General features: G+C 46.5%; 1 protein-coding gene across 10 annotated transcripts in view; it reads left to right on the top strand.

Moving 5' to 3' along the window:
- Window positions 1-19323, top strand: part of LOC308480621 (uncharacterized protein) — a 78423-nt gene that overhangs the window by 14926 nt on the left and 44174 nt on the right. For 4 of the 10 annotated variants that reach the window (XR_013988131.1, XM_081012398.1, XM_081012399.1 and 1 more), the window contains one exon: window positions 9569-9631. Coding sequence is in view for 6 of the 10 variants with exons in the window: in XM_081012398.1 (XP_080868524.1) it covers window positions 9569-9631 (63 nt within the window). In the remaining 4 variants the exon portion in view is untranslated. Of the gene's footprint in view, window positions 1-9568; window positions 9632-12135; window positions 12345-13131; window positions 13317-19323 lie in introns of all 10 variants that reach the window. The other 6 variants (XR_013988132.1, XR_013988133.1, XR_013988134.1 and 3 more) reach the window with 3 other exon arrangements.

Here is a 19323-nt window from a genome sequence, read left to right as displayed (position 1 = left end):
CCCGACCTGGCCACAGTGATCCATGTGATGGTCACCTCCAGGCTTGACTACTGTAATTCGCTCTATGCGGGGCTGCCCTTGAAGCTGTCCCACAAACTCCAGCGGGTGCAGAATGCTGCAGCGAGGCTCCTCATGGGGTCTCTGCCATGGGAGCATATTCACCCAGTGCTTTTCCAGCTGCACTGGCTCCTGGTGGAGTACAGGGTCAGATTTAAGGTGCTGGTTTTGACCTTTAAAGCCCTTCACGGCCTAGGATCCTACAGGACCGCCTCTCCTGGTATGCCCCACGGAGGACCTTAAGGTCCATAAATAGCAGCACCCTAGAGGTCCCGGGCCCTAAGGAAGTCGGATTAGCCTCAACCAGAGCCAGGGCCTTCTCAACACTGGTTCCAGCCTGGTAGAACGCTCTGTCTCATGAGACCAGGGCCCTGTGGGATCTGATTTCTTTCCGCAGGGCCTGTAAGACAGAGTTGTTCCACCTGGCCTTTGGGTTAGAATCAGTTTGATTCCCTCCCCCTCTTTCTTTTTCCTTTCTGTGGCTGCATCCTAATGTTTTAATGTTGTATCTTAATCTTTTAAATTGTATTTTAATCAACTTATTTTATTATTGGTTGTTAGCCACCCTGAGCCCAGTCTTGGCTGGGGAGGGCAGAGTATAAATAAAAAGTTATTATTATTATTATTTAAAAAGTTTTGAAAAAATATATTGAATTTACCATAGCTCGCCATCGCCACCTTTTGTCACATTTGTATAATGTGCCTTACAACACACTTAAAATGTTTTATTTGCAGCTGTATAGCTGAGTCCAAACTTACTAGGGAACAAGCCCCACTGAACATAGTGCATTTTGTTTCTGAGTAAACATGTATAGGATTGCACCACTAATCTGACTTGGAGTAGTACACACACAACTGATTATTACTATGAATCATTATATTTTTCTGGACTCCGGTGAGTAGTAGTTTTAATAGGAAGTCATAGAAAACATTTTGGTAGAAGTAGTGGGGGTTTTCGGTTAATAAAATGAGGTTCTGGTACTCACATCTTGATAAAAGGTGCCGTGGGTGTCAGCACAAAATGGCTACCATGAACAGCCAAAAAAGAGGTAACATTGCTCTGTATGGATGAGTACTGCCACATGCAAAAAAGCATTAGGTTTGGGGGGGGGGAAACGTGTTTGTTGCTGGACTGTTATTTTGTGCAGAATCTCTCTGGGCTCCATGTGGAAGGATTTGCCTGGTATATATGTCTCAGTCGCTTGGTTAAAGGAGAGTGTCTTTTAGCTGGTTTTTGAGGGGATACTGGCCTGCTTCTTTGGTCTGATTTGCTCAATGATTTTTTTGTGTGGGCAGGGATCTGAGCACCACCACTTTTTCTTCTGTGAAATGGGCATTTTGTACTGCCCACAATAGCTTCCCAAATGCGCCCCTGGACACAAAATGTTGAAAATCTTGGCCTCAATCAAGAGTTGCATGACTTAACTGGCAGAAACTCATACGATTAGTCAACTGGGACTTCTTTGTCAGATGGCAGCCCCAATTTAATGCAAGAGCAACCATTTTCCATGTAGAAGTGAGCCATAGCAAAACATTGGCATCAGTGGCAAATGACAGATGCAAGCCAGCTCTCTGTTTTCTAGTGGCAATATCCCTAGTCATGGCGGTGCCCCTGCAGCCTGTTTACAATTTCCAGGATTACAGCTTTCATTTTGTACCCGCGGTGTGGCACCATGGGCTTCATTTCTACCACGACTTCTCTGCTCACAGCACTTGCAGCTGCAATAGACTGTGGGAAAATATTTCGTTTCCCCAAGAGATAGCATTAGGCATGAGCGGGATTCACGTGATTGGCCCCAGTCCACACATATGTCTCCAGCATTCAGATGCTTCTTAGTATGGAATCCCCTCAGGTCTTAAGACTGGCTGGAAGCAGGTAACTTTACCAGGGCTGCGAGAAAGTCTGAGCTGTAAACCTATTGCCACAAGGATATATTTGAAGCTGAATTGTACATCACGAGGCAGGACATACATTTCTAGCTATGCAGCGCGTCCCTATCTTCTGAGATTTGCTGGAGCCTAGTCTCCAGATGTATGGATGTGATGTGATATGTGGAACTGAGCGCTGGACTGTAAAGAAGGCTGATCGCCGAAGAATTGATGCTTTTGAATTATGGTGCTGGAGGAGACTCTTGAGAGTCCCATGGACTGCAAGAAGATCAAACCTATCCATTCTGAAGGAAATCAGCCCTGAGTGCTCACTGGAAGGACAGATCCCGAAGCTGAGGCTCCAATACTTTGGCCACCTCATGAGAAGAGAAGACTCCCTGGAAAAGACCCTGATGCTGGGAAAGATGGAGGGCACAAGGAGAAGGGGACGACAGAGGATGAGATGGTTGGATAGTGTTCTCAAAGCTACCAGCATGAGTTTGACCAAACTGTGGGAGGCAGTGGAAGACAGAAGTGCCTGGTGTGCTCTGGTCCATGGGGTCACGAAGAGTCGGACACGACTAAACGACTAAACAACAACAATCTCCAGATCTCACAGCAGCACCGTAGTTCGTGCAGGGGCTGATGGGAGCTGTGAGCCCTAAACATCTGGAGGGCACCAAGCTGGAAAAGGCTGTTCTACTCTGACAGCCAGCAAGTATGCACAGCCAGCTTCAGGCAGAGGCATTCTTAAACATATGGCGAGTTGGTTGGTGTATTTCATTACTCTGGCCACTGACCACAGCAACTGCTGAGGCATGGGACGCAGGTAGCACTGTGGTCTAAGCCACTGAGACTCTTGGGCTTGCCGATCAGAAAGTTGGCCAGTGTGGTGTAGTGGTTAAGAGCAGTGGACTCATAATCTGTTGAACCAGGTTCGCTTCCCTGCTCCTCCACATGCAGCTGCTGGGTGACCTTGGGCTAGTCACACTTCTCTGAAGTTTCTCAGCCCCACTCACCTCACAGAGTGCTTGTTGTGGGGGAGGAAGGGAAAGGAGATTGGTAGCCGCTTTGAGACTCCTTAGGGTAGTGATAAAGCGGGATATCAAATCCAAACTCTTCTTCTTCTTCTTCTTGGCAGTTTGAATCCGCACCACGGGGTGAGCTCCCATTGCTCTGTTCCAGCTCCTGCCAACCTAGCAGTTTGAAAGCACACCAGTGCAAGTAGATAAATAGGTATCGCTGCAGCGGGAAGGTAAACAGCATTTCTGTGTGCTCTGGTTTCTGGCACGGTGTCCTGTTGCTCCAGAAGTGGTTTAGTCATGCTGCCCACATGACCTTGAAAGCGGTCTGTGGACAAACGCTGGCTCCCTTGGCCTGAGAGCGAGATGAGCACCGCAACCCCATAGTCAGCTTTGACTGGACTTAACCATCCAGGGGTCCTTTACCTTTTCTTACCTTTTACCTTGATCCTCAGTCTAGTCAATGCTCAGAACTGGGTCCTGAGGGGCTTTAGTCATTAGGAAATCCCCACAGTGTCCCAGTTACACAGCCCTGACTCATCTTTCCACAAGGAGAATTGCAGTCCTATTCCTAACACTCTAGTCTGATCGTTTTGGTCACGAGCAAAACAAGAAATCGCATTTTTAATAGTAGAAAGGAGCCCTTGCATCTTGTTAACATCTGCAGTTCAATCACATTTCTGGGCTAAAAGCTGCGGAATGCCTCAGCAGGACATAAATCTCACCGCTTGCCGAAGTTGCCATACATGGGATCCAGATGTGACTGGGAGAATTAACATTCACTTGTGACACGTAAGGGTGTCGGCAGCTTTGAGCAAACCCTAATAAGAAAGGATGCTGAACTAACGCAGCATAACCACCCCTTTAAAGCCTGGGCTGAGGCATCAAATCATAAAGCTAGTAGCCCTGTCTCGGGCATTAGCAAGAAGCAGAAGGTGTTTTGAATTTTCCTCCAAGTCTCATAACATGGTACTTCCCATGCACTGCTTACTTGCCTTGGTGTCTTTTTCAGTCTGCCAGGGACCTCTGCCGTTTTCTGTAAATATAAAGCAGAAGCGCTTCTCTTGAGTGATGCACACAATTTAATGCTAAGTCTCTTCCGTGACAAAGATATGACAGAGACTGATGAGAACTCCCAGCCCATTTGCCTTCCGCCGCTGCTTCTAAAATATTTACGCATGTACCGTTCGTTTCCCACTGTGGCTACCGCCAGCCTGTCTTATCCATTGAGGCTAGTGGCGTGGGGCACCAGGGCGCCAGATTCTGGGGGGCGCCAGGTGAGAGTCTGGGGGACACTGAACGAGGGCGCTGAGTGAGCGATGGGGTGCCAGAAGGCTAAAAGGGAAAAAACCGAGCCAACACTTAGCGGGAGCGGCGCACACGCTCTCGCTTGCTCGGCACAGGCCCGCTCGCTCGGTGTGCTGCCTGCCATGGCCACCGCGGCACGAAGCGGCCAGCTGAGCTGGGAGGTGCCGCGTCCAGCCTCCGCCTCTTCCCCGCCGGAGGAGCCACCCTCCAGCCGCTGCCCGCCACTTCCAGCCCTAAAAAAAGGTCAACTCTGGGAAAGGGGGCGGGGCGCCAGAGGGATCTTTGCACCACGGCACCGGATATGCTTAAGATGGCCCTGGCTACCGCAACCCTTTTCTGAGTGGTCTTTTCTTCTGCCATATCTCCAGATTCAGTTCAGGATACTTCTGCTAAAACCTGTTCTCCTTGGCATCAATAGAATTATCTCACCTACGTGGTGTAGTGGTTAAGAGCGGTAGACTCATAATCTGGTGAACCGGGTTTGATTCCCCGCTCCTCCACATGCAGCTGCTGGGTGACCTTGGGCTAGTCACACTTCTCTGAAGTCTCTCAGCCTCACTCACCTCACAGAGTGTTTGTTGTGGGGGAGGAAGGGAAAGGAGATTGTTAGCCGCTTTGAGACTCCTTCGGGTAGTGATAAAGCGGGATATCAAATCCAAACTCCTCTTCTCTTGAAGGCAGGGATACACAATTTGTGAGTTACCAACCAACCAATGCAAGCCACCAGTTATGTCTGGCAACTGGTAGGATAGTGCTTAGCTTGCTGTGTTTGAAATGGTCCTGGCATTGCCTAGTTGTTAGAGTTATTCTGTCTGTCACCCAGCACTGAGCTAGTTATTCTTTCCATACCCATTCAATCTCATGCTCCCTCTGCTGTTGGATCCCTTTCACGTTCCTGGATATCATCCGCAGTTTTGCACTGCACGCTTTAAATTTTCAAAATCGCCTAAGGCTCAGCTTTCAGACTGACCCCCCCCCAACCTGCCCTGCCCTTCTTTCTGGGGGGTATTCGTTGCATTTTCTAATAATTTAAGTGCAATACTTAAAACTGCAGAAAATGTGAGTTTCCCCCTCAGCTAGTGCTGTCATTGCTGCACAAAATGTGGCGGCGCAAGTGTGATTAGCTTCAAGTCGATATAGACATGACTGGTGCATCTTGAGAAGAGCTGCCAAGCCAGAGAAATCTCAGCCTACGTCCTCCAGTTCTTGTCCTGACCTGAAAGATTTTATATGACCTGGTGTGAGGCTTCATGACCTGGTGTGAGGCTTCATGACCTGGTGTGAGGCTTCGCACCAGGCAAAGCCTGGCAAAACTTTTGGAATCGGTGGGCATACAAAAGGCAGCCTGTTGGTGTGGTGGGTATCCTACTGATTGTAGCAAAACTAATGGTTACTGCAAAGTACAGTGGTGCCCCGCAAGACGAATGCCTCGCAAGACGAAAAACTCGCTAGACGAAAGGGTTTTGCATTTTTTGAGTCGTTCCGCAAGACGAATTTCCCTATGGGCTTGCTTCGCAAGACGAAACGTCTTGCGAGTTCTTGCGAGTTTGTTTCCTTTTTCTTAAAGCCGCTAAGCTGTTAATAGCCGCTAAGCCGCTAAGCCGCTAATAGCCGCTAAGCCGCTAATAGCCGTGCTTCGCAAGACGAAAAAACCGCAAGACGAAGAGACTCGAGGAACGGATTAATTTCGTCTTGCAAGGCACCACTGTACAGTGGTACCTCGGGTTAAGAACTTAATTCGTTCTGGAGGTCCGTTCTTAACCTGAAACTCTTCTTAACCTGAGATACCACTTTAGCTAATTGGGCCTACCGCTGCCGCCGTGCCGCCGGAGCACGATTTCTCTTCTCCTCAAGAAGCAAATTCTTAACCTGAGGTACTATGTCCGGGTTAGCGGAGTCTGTAACCTGAAGCGTCTGTAACCTGAAGCGTCTGTAACCTGAGATACCACTGTACAGAGAATTTGAGGTTTCCTAAAAAAAAAAAAAAGCAAGTTCCTATAGCCTTCCTGGTTCTGAGCACATTTGGGCAGCTGATATGTAGAGATCAGAGGTGCTTTTCACGATGGGACATGCACAGTATAGCTCCTTCACATCCCCAATCCATTTATATAGCCCTCCTTTTTCTCAAAGGGGCAGATACGGTTTTCTGTCTCTCTCCTTGATGACAGCCCTGTGAGGCAGATTCGGCTGAGAGTCAGTGATTGGTCCAAGGTCACCCAGTGAGCTTCATAGCCGAGTGCAGATTCAAACCCTGGTATCCCAGGTCCACTCTAACCACTATGCCACACCATAGATACATTATATATACTGCTCCTATATACATTACTCGGTGCATCCCTTTTCTGCTCCCCCCCCTTCATTTTAAAAAACAACAGAACCAGGGTTGGTGTGTAGAGATGGAGCTAAGCTTGGCAAACTGAGGTATTTTTCACAAACTTGCAAAATATACATTTTCTCTTAATTCTGAAATTCAGAAAGCATCACGCTCCCGGAACACGCGTCACTCCACACCTGTTCCAACTTACCTGGTGTTGATGGTGTCAACAGCAATAGTTTAAGAGTAATGAAATTGCAGTTAAGAAGCTCAAATCATATATATATGACTGACACTCTTCTTTGGAAATTAAACCAATGTTCAGATTTTGACATTCAAAAACTTTACTTGCAGAAACTTATAGGTGAATTAAAACATAATATTTACAGTCACATGCCTATCCAAGCATGGGCTTATGGTCTCTTTGTCTAACTTTCAAACAACTATATTTTCCTCCCTCTCCAGAGCTCAGCACTCTAGACTTCTGTATCTCAATTAGGCCATTCCTTGCAGCTCCTATGAGAGATTTCCACTTGCTTTTCTCTCTTTCAAGTAGAGAAGAAGCACTCCAACACTCTATTCGACTTAGCAGTGTTCACAGTGGATTCCAAAATGCAGTCATTGCTTTACATAATGCATCTTGCTTTACCTAAAATGGAGCCTCTCCTTCACACGATACCCCCCAAGTGACCAATGCTAGCCAATCACATGAGTACTACTAGAATTCAGTTACCAACCAATCAAGTTTAAACACAGTAATGCATTCAAGCATTTACAATTTCAGTGAATTAAATTGCTATACTTGTCTTGCCTCCAATGTCCCAACTACTAGAGAACTTGGGAAATATGATGGATAATGGATGTTCAATAGCGTAGGAGACAGAATGCACAGTTGTGGGACTGCACACCCAAAAGGCCATGGACCCAAGCAATGATCTCTTAGTGACCCTACTGGTAGGAGCACAACCACTGTAATACTGAACCTCCACTGACCACCTTCTGGTAGCTGCAGAAGAATCCTGGGGTCAGTGGTGTCAAAAGCCACTGAGAGGTAATAATGAAGCAATAGGGTTGCACTCCCCCCCTCCCATTAGGGGGTCATCAATTGGGGCGAACAAAGCTGTTTTGGTGCCAAAACTGGTCTAGAAACCAGACTGCAGTGGTTCTACCTAGATGGTCTTCTTCCTGCCAAACCATGCGGCTGACCTTCTCAATCACCTTGCCCTGGAAGGGGATAGTAGAGACTGGATGGTAGTTTCCTAAAACTACTGGATGTAGGAAGCACCTCTTCAAGAGGGGCCACACCATTGCCTCTTTCAAGGAGATATGCATACCTCTCTCAGTCCGTCCCCCTATTGGATTTTGCCAGCTGTGATGGACAGGGATTGAGAGAGCACATAGTTAGTCTCCCTGCTGCAGACGTCCTGTCTAGGTCACATCCTTGTACCTGCCCTGTTCTTGCGTAAAGCAGGGAGGTCCACCAAAAAGTGTGTGTGTGTGTGCAAAGCCAGAGGAGGCCTCCTGCTGCCCTTTTCCTATCTGTCCTCCACTGCTTCAAGCACTATATGTATATGCATGTATATGTATATATATAATTTCATTAAATTTTCTAATTCCAAAATATTCATTTAGACAACCTTAAATCAATGACTTCCTTCTTCTCTTTCCATGGTTCATTTTGCATACTATACATCCCTGCATATTTTACATGAACAAAACTATTCAGTAATCCATCGTTACATCCATCAAAACTTGTTTACACTGTTGAATTTATCTTAATGCTACCCGCATTTTTAAATGAACATAATTTTCACCCATATATTCAGTAAACATTTTCCAGTTTTCTTTAAACGTACACTCTTCTTGTTCTCTTATTCTATATGTTAAATCTGCAAGCTGCACATATTCCATCAGTCTAAGTTGCCATTCTTCTTTGATTGGGAACTCGCTCGTTTTCCATTTTTGGGCTAACGAAACACGGTCCGCATACATAAATAGTCTTTTTTGACACCTGGGAATTTCCCTCTGAATTATCCCCAACAAAAAGGACTTTGGGGTTTTTTTGGGGGAAAGGTACTTTTAAACATTTTTTTCAGTTCATTATAAATCATTTCCCAATAATCTTTTACCCTTTTACAAGTCCACCACATATGATAAAATGTACCATCAACCTCATTACATCTCCAGCACTTATCTGATTTGGACTTATACATTTTAGCAAGTCTGCTCGCGGGTTTCCCTGTGGGTTAAACCACAGAGCCTAGGACTTGCCGATCAGAAGGTCAGTGGTTCGAATCCCCGTGACGGGGTGAGCTCCCGTTGCTCGGTCCCTGCTCCTGACAACCTAGCAGTTCGAAAGTACATTAAAGTGCAAGTAGATAAATAGGTACCCCTCCAGCGGGAAGGTAAACGGCGTTTCCGTGCGCTGCTCTGGTTCGCCAGAAGCGGCTTAGTCATGCTGGCCACATGACCCAGAAGCTGTACGCCGGCTCCCTCAGCCAATAAAGTGAGATGAGTGCCGCAACCCCAGAGTTGGTCACGACTGGACCTAATGGTCAGGGGTCCCTTTACCTTTACAGTCATACCTTGGGTTGCGTTAGGTTCATGCTGTGTCTTTTCGGCTTGCGAATGCAGCATACCTGGAAGTGTATACTTTCGGGTTTTGCCACGCGCGCACACACAGAAGTGTTCTGCGTGCTTCGCATATGCGCAGAAGCGCTCTATCGCACTCCACGCTTGCACAGAAGCGCCGCTCTGGTTGCAGACTTTCCGGGTTGCGAACGGCACCCCAGAACAGATCGTGTCCACAACTAGAGGTACCACTGTATAAATCATTTTCAGGTAGCTCTCCTTCAAAGAATAACATGCTGTGAACTTCAGATCACTCTTCCAAAGTTTTCCCCAGAGGTCCAAATCTATATTATGTCCTATATCTATTGCCCAGTGTGTCATAGAAACTTTAACAAGCACTTTCCTCTCTGACTTGGGTCATTTTCAGCACTGGAACTGTGTTGGGAGAAAAGGAGCCCAAAGCTGCAGAGCATGGGAAGCCAAGATGCAGGTAGGTTCTCCCCCCAGTTCCTTTCACCTACACATCCTTTTTGCTGTAAAAAAAAGTGTTGTTGTTTAGTCGTTTAGTCATGTCTGACTCTTCGTGACCCCATGGACCAGAGCACGCCAGGCACTTCTGTCTTCCACTGCCTCCTGCAGTTTGGTCAAACTCATGCTGGTAGCTTCAAGAGCACTGTCCAGCCATCTCGTCCTCTGTTGTCCCCTTCTCCTTGTGCCCTCCATCTTTCCCAACATCAGGGTCTTTTCCAGGGAGTCTTCTCTTCTCATGAGGTGGCCAAAATATTGTAGCCTCAGCTTCAGGATCTGTCCTTCCAGTGAGCACTCAGGGCTGATTTTGCTTCAGAATGGATAGGTTTGATCTTCTTGCAGTCCATGGGACTCTCAAGAGTCTCCTCCAGCACCATAAATCAAAAGCATCAATTCTTTGGCGATCAGCCTTGTTCATGGTCCAGCTCTCACTTCCATACATCACTACTGGGAAAACCATAGCTTTAACTATACTGTGTAGACAGTATATGTATAGATATAACACTATATTGTGTAGACACACACAAACACACACTATCTATACATCTATATCTATACACTATCTTGGACAAAAAAAGTGGGGCTTGCTACCCATATTCCTAGCTGATTTTTGTCCATCTTACCATTTGTTCTTTCTCTAACGAAGATTGCCAGTGGCAAGAGAATTCACAGAAATCCCTTCTTAATTGGAAACAGCAAGCTTGTGTATTTTTCAGTTGTCTATTTTTGATTCTTGTAAAATTAAAGTTAAATAGCTGCAACACAGCAGTTTCCAAATTCCCACAGCCCCGTCCATTAAAGAGGAAATAGATCCCAGATTATTGAGGGGGTGGGGGGTGGGGTTTAATTATTAATACACTAGAACTTAGCATTAGAACAAAGCACCAGAGGCTTTATGGGATACATCTGGCGACGGCTGTTGTCTGCCTGTACAACTAGGTTCTCACAAACCCTTTCCCCCAGACTGATTTGTGGGGACTGTTTCTTACTGGGGGAAACAGGGTCTTTTGTGAACAGTTGGAACAAGAGAGGAGCAGTTTTGGTGAACGCTGGCAGGGATCTGAAATGCAAGGCAGTTGCCCTCCTGAGGGTCCCTCTATGCCAGGGGTCAGCAAACTTACCGCGCCTCAGGCCGGTGTCTCCAGCGCTGATCGCGTGGCGGGCCGGAGGGCGGGGGAGCGCATGCCCATATGCATGCACACACGCTATTTCTGGTGCACTTCCACGTCGGAGGAGCACCAGAAATAGCTTGTGCACATGTGCATGGGCCTCCTCCGACCCGGATGTGCACTGGAAATAATGCTTGCACATGCTCAAATAACGCTTGCGCATGCGCAAATAACGCTTGCGCATGTGCACAAGCTATTACCGGTGCTCCTCCGACCCAGAAGTGGGAAGCTGCGCAGCGCCGGTAAGAGCAGGCGGCGGGGGTCGCCGTAGGCCGGATAAACGAGTCCCTCGAGCCTTATCCGGCCCGCGGGCCTTAGTTTGGGGACCCCTGCTCTATGCCAATTGTTTCGAGATGGAATTCCCACTCTTTGCCCTGTGAAAAGTGATGGAAAGCAGGCATGACTGGAGGTCGGGAAATGGCTCTGCTGTGGGAAATTAGTGGCGGGTGTGGCGGGGGACCACTGAGTGTTCAAACCCCCATTGAGGGGGACCCGGTGTCATGTGACCTGTCCCACCAGAGGCGGAGCTAGCTGCTCTGGCACCCGGATTGGCACATATGCTGTGCACTCAGGGGCGGGGCTAGCTGCCCATGTGGGCAGAGCAAGCGTCTCACATCAAGCGTGAGCATCCCATGGGGGCGCCACCTGCGGCAAGCATCCCAGGGGGTGGTGCAGCGATGTCACCCCCCTCAGGGATGACATCCGGGGTGGACCACCTCCATCACCCCCCTTTCCTCCACCAGTGTATCCTGCCCCCACCTGGCAGACCAGCACTGGTCCGGTGGCGGCAGGGGCACAGAAGGACTTCAGTATCACCAATTAAATGCTGTTTTTAAGGTTGACGAAGGGTTTTGATACAATGAGATCGAGGTTTGATATAGATCTGCTGGAAAAATCACATGAAAGTGTTATCAAAGATGTGCAAAATTACTTTTAGAATGGCATACAAAATATGAAGAAGCTAAGACATTGGGCTAGAGATTTTGGGTATAATATCCAACTTTCGTCTTGGGAAAAGTTATGGAAAGAAGAAATAAAATTTACTGCATGCTGTTTGTTGAAAGAAAATTATATGAAAATGATATATCGTTGGTATCTACATAACACCGAGCAAAATTGCTAAAATGTACAAAACAAACTATAAAATGTGTTGGAAATGTAAAGAGAAAGAGGGCACTTTCTACCAAATGTGGTGGACATGCACATTGGTAAAGGCTTTCTGGGAAATGATATATAATGAGTTAAAGAAAATATTTTAAAAATACATTTGTCAAAAAACCAGAAGCCTTTTTACTAGGTATAACAGGTGAAGACTTTCCAAGAGAAGATAAAAAACTTTTTATGTATGCAACGACGGTAGCGAGAATGCTACTAGCCCAGAGGTGGAAAGAGGGAGAAGTACCAACAAAAGAAGAATGGCAGGTGAAACTGATGGAGTATGAGGAGATGGAGAAACTGACGGGGAAGATCCGAAGTAAAGACACTTGTAATGTGAATTTTTTAATGGTAATTATGGTTATATAATAGATAGATAAGGGTAAAAGATGCAGTAAATTTAATCTTAAAGATGGAACCATGGAGGGAAGGAAGGAGGTCTAAGGGTTCGAAAGAACTCTGTATTTTAATGTTTGAAATGTTGTTTTTTTAAATATATATAATTTTTCAAAAACTTAATAAAATATTACCATATATATATATATATATACAATTCACCCACAGGGAAAAAAGGAAGAAAGATAGCACTTGTTTTCCATTTTGGGGCTAACCAGGGCAAACTTTTCAGATTCCAACGTGGGTGTAGTAAAATGAGTTTGGTGTTTGGGAAAAGATTCTTAGCATGATTTAGAGGTTCACTCTTGGATGTACTCAACTTTACATTGGGAAAAGGGCAAGTTTTTCTGCATCGCGGAAAGAGGAACGCCCTTTGCAAAATGCATGTACCTGTTGTCATTATTGTTGATTTAGTCATATCCTGTTTTCCTTAGAAATATTCAAAGTGCGTTAAAGAAAGACACAACATAAAAACATGCTTTGTACTTCAGCTTGGAATCTAGACCCTGTTAAGTGATTGGCAGTCTCTCTGCCTTATAAGAATTTATGCTCTAATTGATAACTGCACATATTTTCAGAGGCAGAGCCAAGCAACGAATAAGCTTGCTCAAATACTAAATTATTCTGTACAACCCACCTCCTCTTGCAGCAGATGGGATTACACTGCAGCCAAGAGAGCCTGCTCTTTATTTCATAGCGCAGCTAGATTTTATCAGTCCTTTATCTCCCTCTCTCTCTCCAGATTTGATCCAGGCAGAAAGGCAAGCCACGTGGCAATAATTGTGCTAAGAAAACAAACTAACCTCTGAAGAGAGGAAGAGAAAAGGCAGCTGAGAGGCAATTTACACTGCAGAAGCAAATATACAAATATAAAGGGAGAGTCAAAGCAGATTATGTCACAGCTGAGGCATAATCTTCAATATCTAGGTAGGCCAAAAACTTATGCCCCCCGGGTTGGGTGCATAAACACAATTTGTGATTCGAGGACTGGCTTGTGGATTGTCCTGGTCCTGAGGGTAAACCGTGCGGTGAGGTCCAAGTCCAGTCCGAGGTCAAGGGTGTGGTATGGAGGCTGTCCATCAAAGCTGAAGCGGGGTCCAAGGCAGGGAGTCGGGCGAGGTCAGGAACTCTGGCAGAAGAGCAGGACAGGGTGCAGGCAGGAACAGGCTACCAACAATGTTGCTCCTGCAACCTGGGACTGGGGTTAGCTGGCTTTTATCTGCCCCGAGGAATAGGGTGGCCCCAGTCCACAGGTGACTCATCTCTCCTGGCCTGGAGGCGAGCACTCCTTCTGTGGGAACTTAGTTCCCTCCACCTCTCTGCCCTGAGCCTCCGCAGCTCAGGGGAGGCTGGAGGGTTACCGGACCCAGAGGCAACCTCAGCTTCCCCTGACAGGGCTGAGAGTGGAGCACCTGCAGGCAATGGGTCCTCCATCACCTCAGGGGCCGGAGCAGACTCAGCTGGTGCCTGCACCTGAGGATCCAGCATAAGTGAGGACCCTTCAGGCTCAAGCCCCAGCCTTGGCTCAGCTGGTTCTGGAGGCGGGGACTCCTGTGCAGGCTGGGATTCCTCAGGTTCAGCCTCTGAGTCTGAATCCCAGGCCATCACAAGGATAAGAAAGACACATGGACGCAGTATATTAGGTTAATGGGCTAAAAAAGGCCATGACTTTATTGATTACAGCATGTGAGAGGTATTGGTTTAGGCATTGGATAAAACAACAGAGCATGACTCCACCCCTTCAGGAAGGGGAGAGTCTAACAAGGGTTAACCACCAGTAGGAGGAGCCTGTTGATGCAAATACAACTAAAAGCTCCCCCTGATGTCACCAGGGGTCGTGCCATGGCCCTAGCCACCAGCAAGGGCGTTGGACAGGATCCACGACCACCGGATTCCTTTAACGGAATATCCATAAAGTGGAGGGGTAGGCGATGGCCACACCCTACCCTCCAACACACAAACATATTCCAATGCCTAATCGCCAATACCTAAAAAGTTGTGATGATTTGCTACAAGGTAGGCGAAAAAACCGGGATGCGGGTGGCGCTGTGGGTTAAACCACAGAGCCTAGGACTTGCCGATCAGAAGGTTGGCAGTTTGAATCCCCGTGACGGGGTGAGCTCCTGTTGCTTGATCCCTGCTCCTGCCAACCTATCAGTTCGAAAGCACCTCAAAGTGCAAGCAGATAAATAGGTACCGCTCCGGCGGGAAGGTAAACGGCGTTTCCGTGTGCTGCTCTGGTTCGCCAGAAGCGGCTTAGTCATGCTGGCCACATGACCTGGAAGCTGTACACCGGCTCCCTCAGCCTATAAAGCAAGATGAGCACCGCAACCCCAGAGTCGGTCACGACTGGACCTAATGGTCAGGGGTCCTTTTACCTTTTACTTTTAGGTGAAAAACAAGTGGCTGGTGCCAATTTGCCAGTTGGATAAAAATTCCTACCAGGCCCCTTGGACAATGAAGGCGACCAACCACAGGTCCATAGCAAGGTCAAGAAGAAAGCAATGAACTGGGGGCCACTAGGGGGCTCATTGGAAGATGGCCGACAATACCATCTCTCTGACCCACACGGGGTAATTAAGAGGCTGTTATGGGAGTAGGCAGCCTCCCTTGTTGCCCCAAGGAAATGGGGAACACTGCCCTTGCCTGCTGTGCCCATAAATCACCCCCTAATTCGAAAGAAGGGGGTGAGGGCCCTAGGCAGAATGCCCCCGTGCGGACATCAGCTCTCCTGGACGCTGTCTCTGATCGTGCACTAGTTGCAGCAATTTGGAATAATTAATTACAAAAGAAGCAAATGCACATATTTCAAGTGAAGAAGGGGAGTGAAGTCTGCTAATTTAAGTGACCTCTGCGAAAGAAGACAACGGGCTGGAGAAACAGGAATATTTTACGAAGAAGATACACCAAAGGCGGGGTATGTTGACAACGGGGCTGAATGGGGGGGGGCCTTTTTTACTTTCCTTCTATGTGATTTACAAGAATCCCTCCTCATTAGAACCGTCAGTTGAACTGACCCAAGCAGGATGATTAAGGTCTGTGTGGAGATAAACTTTAACCAAAAGTATGCTTTATGGAGACTGAGAAGCAATAAGAGCTTTTGGGAATGGCACAGCAATTAATTCAGAGTCGCCATCTTGCCAAAGGATGTATAGCTGGGAGGAAGAACGGATTTGTTTTCAGACTGCGTTCCTAGTGAATCTCCTCAGAGGTTTTGAGAAAGGAGGCAGATTGGTGAAGATTAATGACGCTAAGACTGTTTTGATGTATGGAAGTGATGTTATATGGAAAACGTCTGGATATGGCTACTGGATAAAAATATTAATATCCACGCAGGATTACAAACTGTTCTAACCAGCTTGCGGAGACTATCAGAGGTCACAAAGAGAAAGGAAAAATATATGAAAATAACAACAAGAGATGTGGAAAAATAATAAGAAAGGACTGGATAGTACTGTGAACATCATAAGGTTAGATTTGTGGACATTAAAACAGCAGTAAGAAGCAAGAAGTTGATTGGATCCCTTCGGAACTTGAAATATGGGTACCCCCAACAAAAATTTAAAATTTGGCTGTGTAATTTGGAATTTATGTAATTTGGTTTGATTTGATGTGATTGGTCGGTTAATAAAAAATTATTCTTAAAAAAAGAAGAAGAAAGCAATGAACTAAAGGGAGGGTGGGTGGGTGATCCGACGAAACCCAGCAACGCAATGAGGGAAGCACTGCCACGTCCACATTTGAGCGGCTAAACTGCACCCCCAAGCCTCCGCCTGATTGGCTGGCTGCCAGGGGGCGTGGCATGGCAGCCGGGTCAGCTGAGCAGGGGCTGGAATGCCCCCTGCCAATGCGGGAAACGGCTGCCGCTCACAACACCTCCCCTCTGGCAGGAGGAGAGGCTTAAGTGGACCCAAATTCTGAAGTGAACCTAAATTCTGTAACCTTGCTTAAATTAGTGACCTCATCAAAGTTCACAATTCCTTTGTTGGGAATGCAAAACCTCGAATCATAGAAATCTAGAGTTGGAAGGCTCCTTGAGGGCCATCTAAATTAACCCCTTGCAAGGTAAGAATCTCAGCTGAAGCATCCAAATGCGGAGCTATTCTCTTGTGCTACTCAGCTGTATTTCAAACGTAGTGTCATTTCCCAGAGAGGGAAATGTAGCTCAGAATGCTGAATAAGATTGTGAACCTGCATAGTGAGCATTCAGCAGAACAAGCGCCTGAAGCCATGTGCAAAAGTTGCTTAACGTTAAACTATCGGCTCGGAGTCTGCTTCCAGATAAGTGGGATCCTAATGCAAGCCATTCACTGCTCTTCCACTCTAAGCAATAAAGGGAAGATAAGAGTAACTGAATTTCCACCCCACTGGAAGTATTTCACTTTTTCTATATATGTGCCTCCAAGTAAGTTCTGTCTGTACTGGTTCTTTTTCTTCTTTGGCGATCCCTTATAGCCGAGTAAGATTGTCTTCCATGAACATGATTTTAACAGTGAGTCAGTGTGGTGTAGTGGTTAAGAGCAGTAGACTCGTAATCTGGGGAACCGGGTTCGCGTCTCCGCTCCTCCACATGCAGCTGCTGGGTGACCTTGGGCCAGTCACACTTCCCTGAAGTCTCTCAGCCCCACTCACCTCACAGAGTGTTTGTTGTGGGGGAGGAAGGGAAAGGAGATTGTTAGCCGCTTTGAGACTCCTTGGGGTAGTGATAAAGCGGGATATCAAATCCAAACTCTTCTTCTTTTTCAGTAAGTGACTGTGGAGGCCAATTCTGGATCCACATGTCCTTCTACAGTGGGGACATAGGTTTCTGGGCAGGAGCTGATCACGGTGAGGGTTTGCCAAGTGTGCCTTAGCACGTTACTCCTTTGCGTCCTGAGTTTGAGTGTCTTCAAAGCCTATGATACCTTTGGTAAAGGCTGTTCTCCAGTTGGAGCGCTCACAGGCCAGTGTTTCCCAGTTGTTGGTGTTTATACTTTTTTTTCCTTGAGAGAGTCTTCAAACCTCTTTTGTTGACCACCAGCATTACGCTTTCCATTTTTAAGTTTGGAATAGAGTAGTTGCTTTGGAAGATGATAATCAGGCATCCGAACAACGTGATCAGTCCAACGAAATTGATGTTGAAGAATCATCGTTTCATCACTGGTGACCTTTGTTTCTCCCAGTACACTGGCATGAGTTCGCCTGTCTTCCCAAGTGATGTGTAAAAATTTTTGGAGACACCATTGATGGCATCTTTCGAGGAGTTGGAGATGGCGTTTATAAGTGGTCCACATTTCACAAGCATACAGTAAGGTTGGTAGTACAATAGCTTTGTAAACAAGCATTTTGGTTTCCCTGTGAATGTCCCGGTCCACAAACACTCTGCACTTCAATCGGGAGACAGCTGCACTTGCAGAGGTAAGGTGATGTTGGATTTTGGCATCAGTGTTGAAAAATAACTGCCCAGGAAGGAGAAGTGACCAACATTTTCCAGCGTTACACCATTGAATTGGATTTGTGGCACTGCAGAGGGTTTGTTTTGTGCTTGTTGGTGTAGCACTTTGGTTTTTTGGAAGTTGAGTGATAGGCCAAGCTTTCCATAAGCTTCTGCAAAGATATTTAGGATGGTTTGGAGGTCATCCTCTGAGCGTGCACACACTACGTTGTCACCAGCATACGAAGCTCTAAGACGGAAGTTACGGTAACCTTACTCTTTGCTTTCAGCCTGCTCAGATTAAAGAGCTTTCCATCTGTTCGATATATGATATCTGCTCCGGAGGGGTGTTTCCCTTTGACAAAGTGTAGGATCATGGCGATGAAAATAATGAATAGAGTTGGGGCGATAATGCAACCCTGTTTAACACCTGATCCCACTGTGAGAGCCATTGTTACTTGCGATTGTTGCTGTCATATTATCATGGAGGAGCCGAATGATGTTCACAAATTTATCTGGGCAGCCAATTTTCTGGACAGTCCACAGGGCATTACTTACCTACAGACACACAGGACTCAGCTACATTAGTAAAAAAAAGAGTGATTTGAATGTGTTATAAACATGCAACACCAGATGGCGCCAGAAAGATCAAAACCTTTCTATTGAGTTTTTACATAGGGTTTTTTTTTTTCTTTTGTTATAACAATTTTATTTCTGACTTATTTATAACGGTTTTTTCCTGTGCGTAGATCCACCCACACATATAATTTTATTGTAATGAAGGGTTTGTATTTTCCCCCTTTTAATATATGCATATACATAGACAAGAGATACATATAAAAGATTACATATTGATTGTTGCAATAAAAACATCACAGCACCAGCCCTAATAGAGAAGAAAGTTCCAAGGGGTTGATTGTGGCAAGCTGCTGATTCCATAGATTCACCCTCTCTTTACTTAAAAACAACCATAAAACAGGAAGAATTAAATTCAGGGCTGTCTTTAGCATATGCGCCGCCAGGGTACAAATATCTGCCCAGCACCAACAAATTTAGTTTAGCCGCCTGCAATTTTTTTTTTGGGGGGGGGGCGAACTAAAGGTTGTTGAGCTTTTTGGGGGGAGGAGAATCGCTCACCTGTAACAAAGACGCAGCGAAAATAACTGCTTTTGTTTACTGACTCGTCAGGAATATTTGATGCAACGGAGGAACAGAGCGATGGAGGAGGGGGGTGGGGACTTTCATAGAATCATAGAATCATAGAGTTGGAAGAGACCACAAGGGCCATCGAGTCCAACCCCCTGCCAAGCAGGAAACACCATCAGAGCACTCCTGACATATGGTTGTCAAGCCTCTGCTTAAAGACCTCCAAAGGAGACTCCACCACACTCCTTGGCAGCAAATTCCACTGTCGAACAGCTCTTACTGTCAGGAAGTTCTTCCTAATGTTTAGGTGGAATCTTCTTTCTTGTAGTTTGGATCCATTGCTCCGTGTCCGCTTCTCTGGAGCAGCAGAAAACA

This window comes from Podarcis pityusensis (genome assembly GCF_964106645.2).
Source record: "Podarcis pityusensis genome assembly, chromosome: 6".
Lineage (NCBI taxonomy): Eukaryota > Metazoa > Chordata > Lepidosauria > Squamata > Lacertidae > Podarcis > Podarcis pityusensis.
This window is presented reverse-complemented; position numbering and strand designations above follow the sequence as displayed.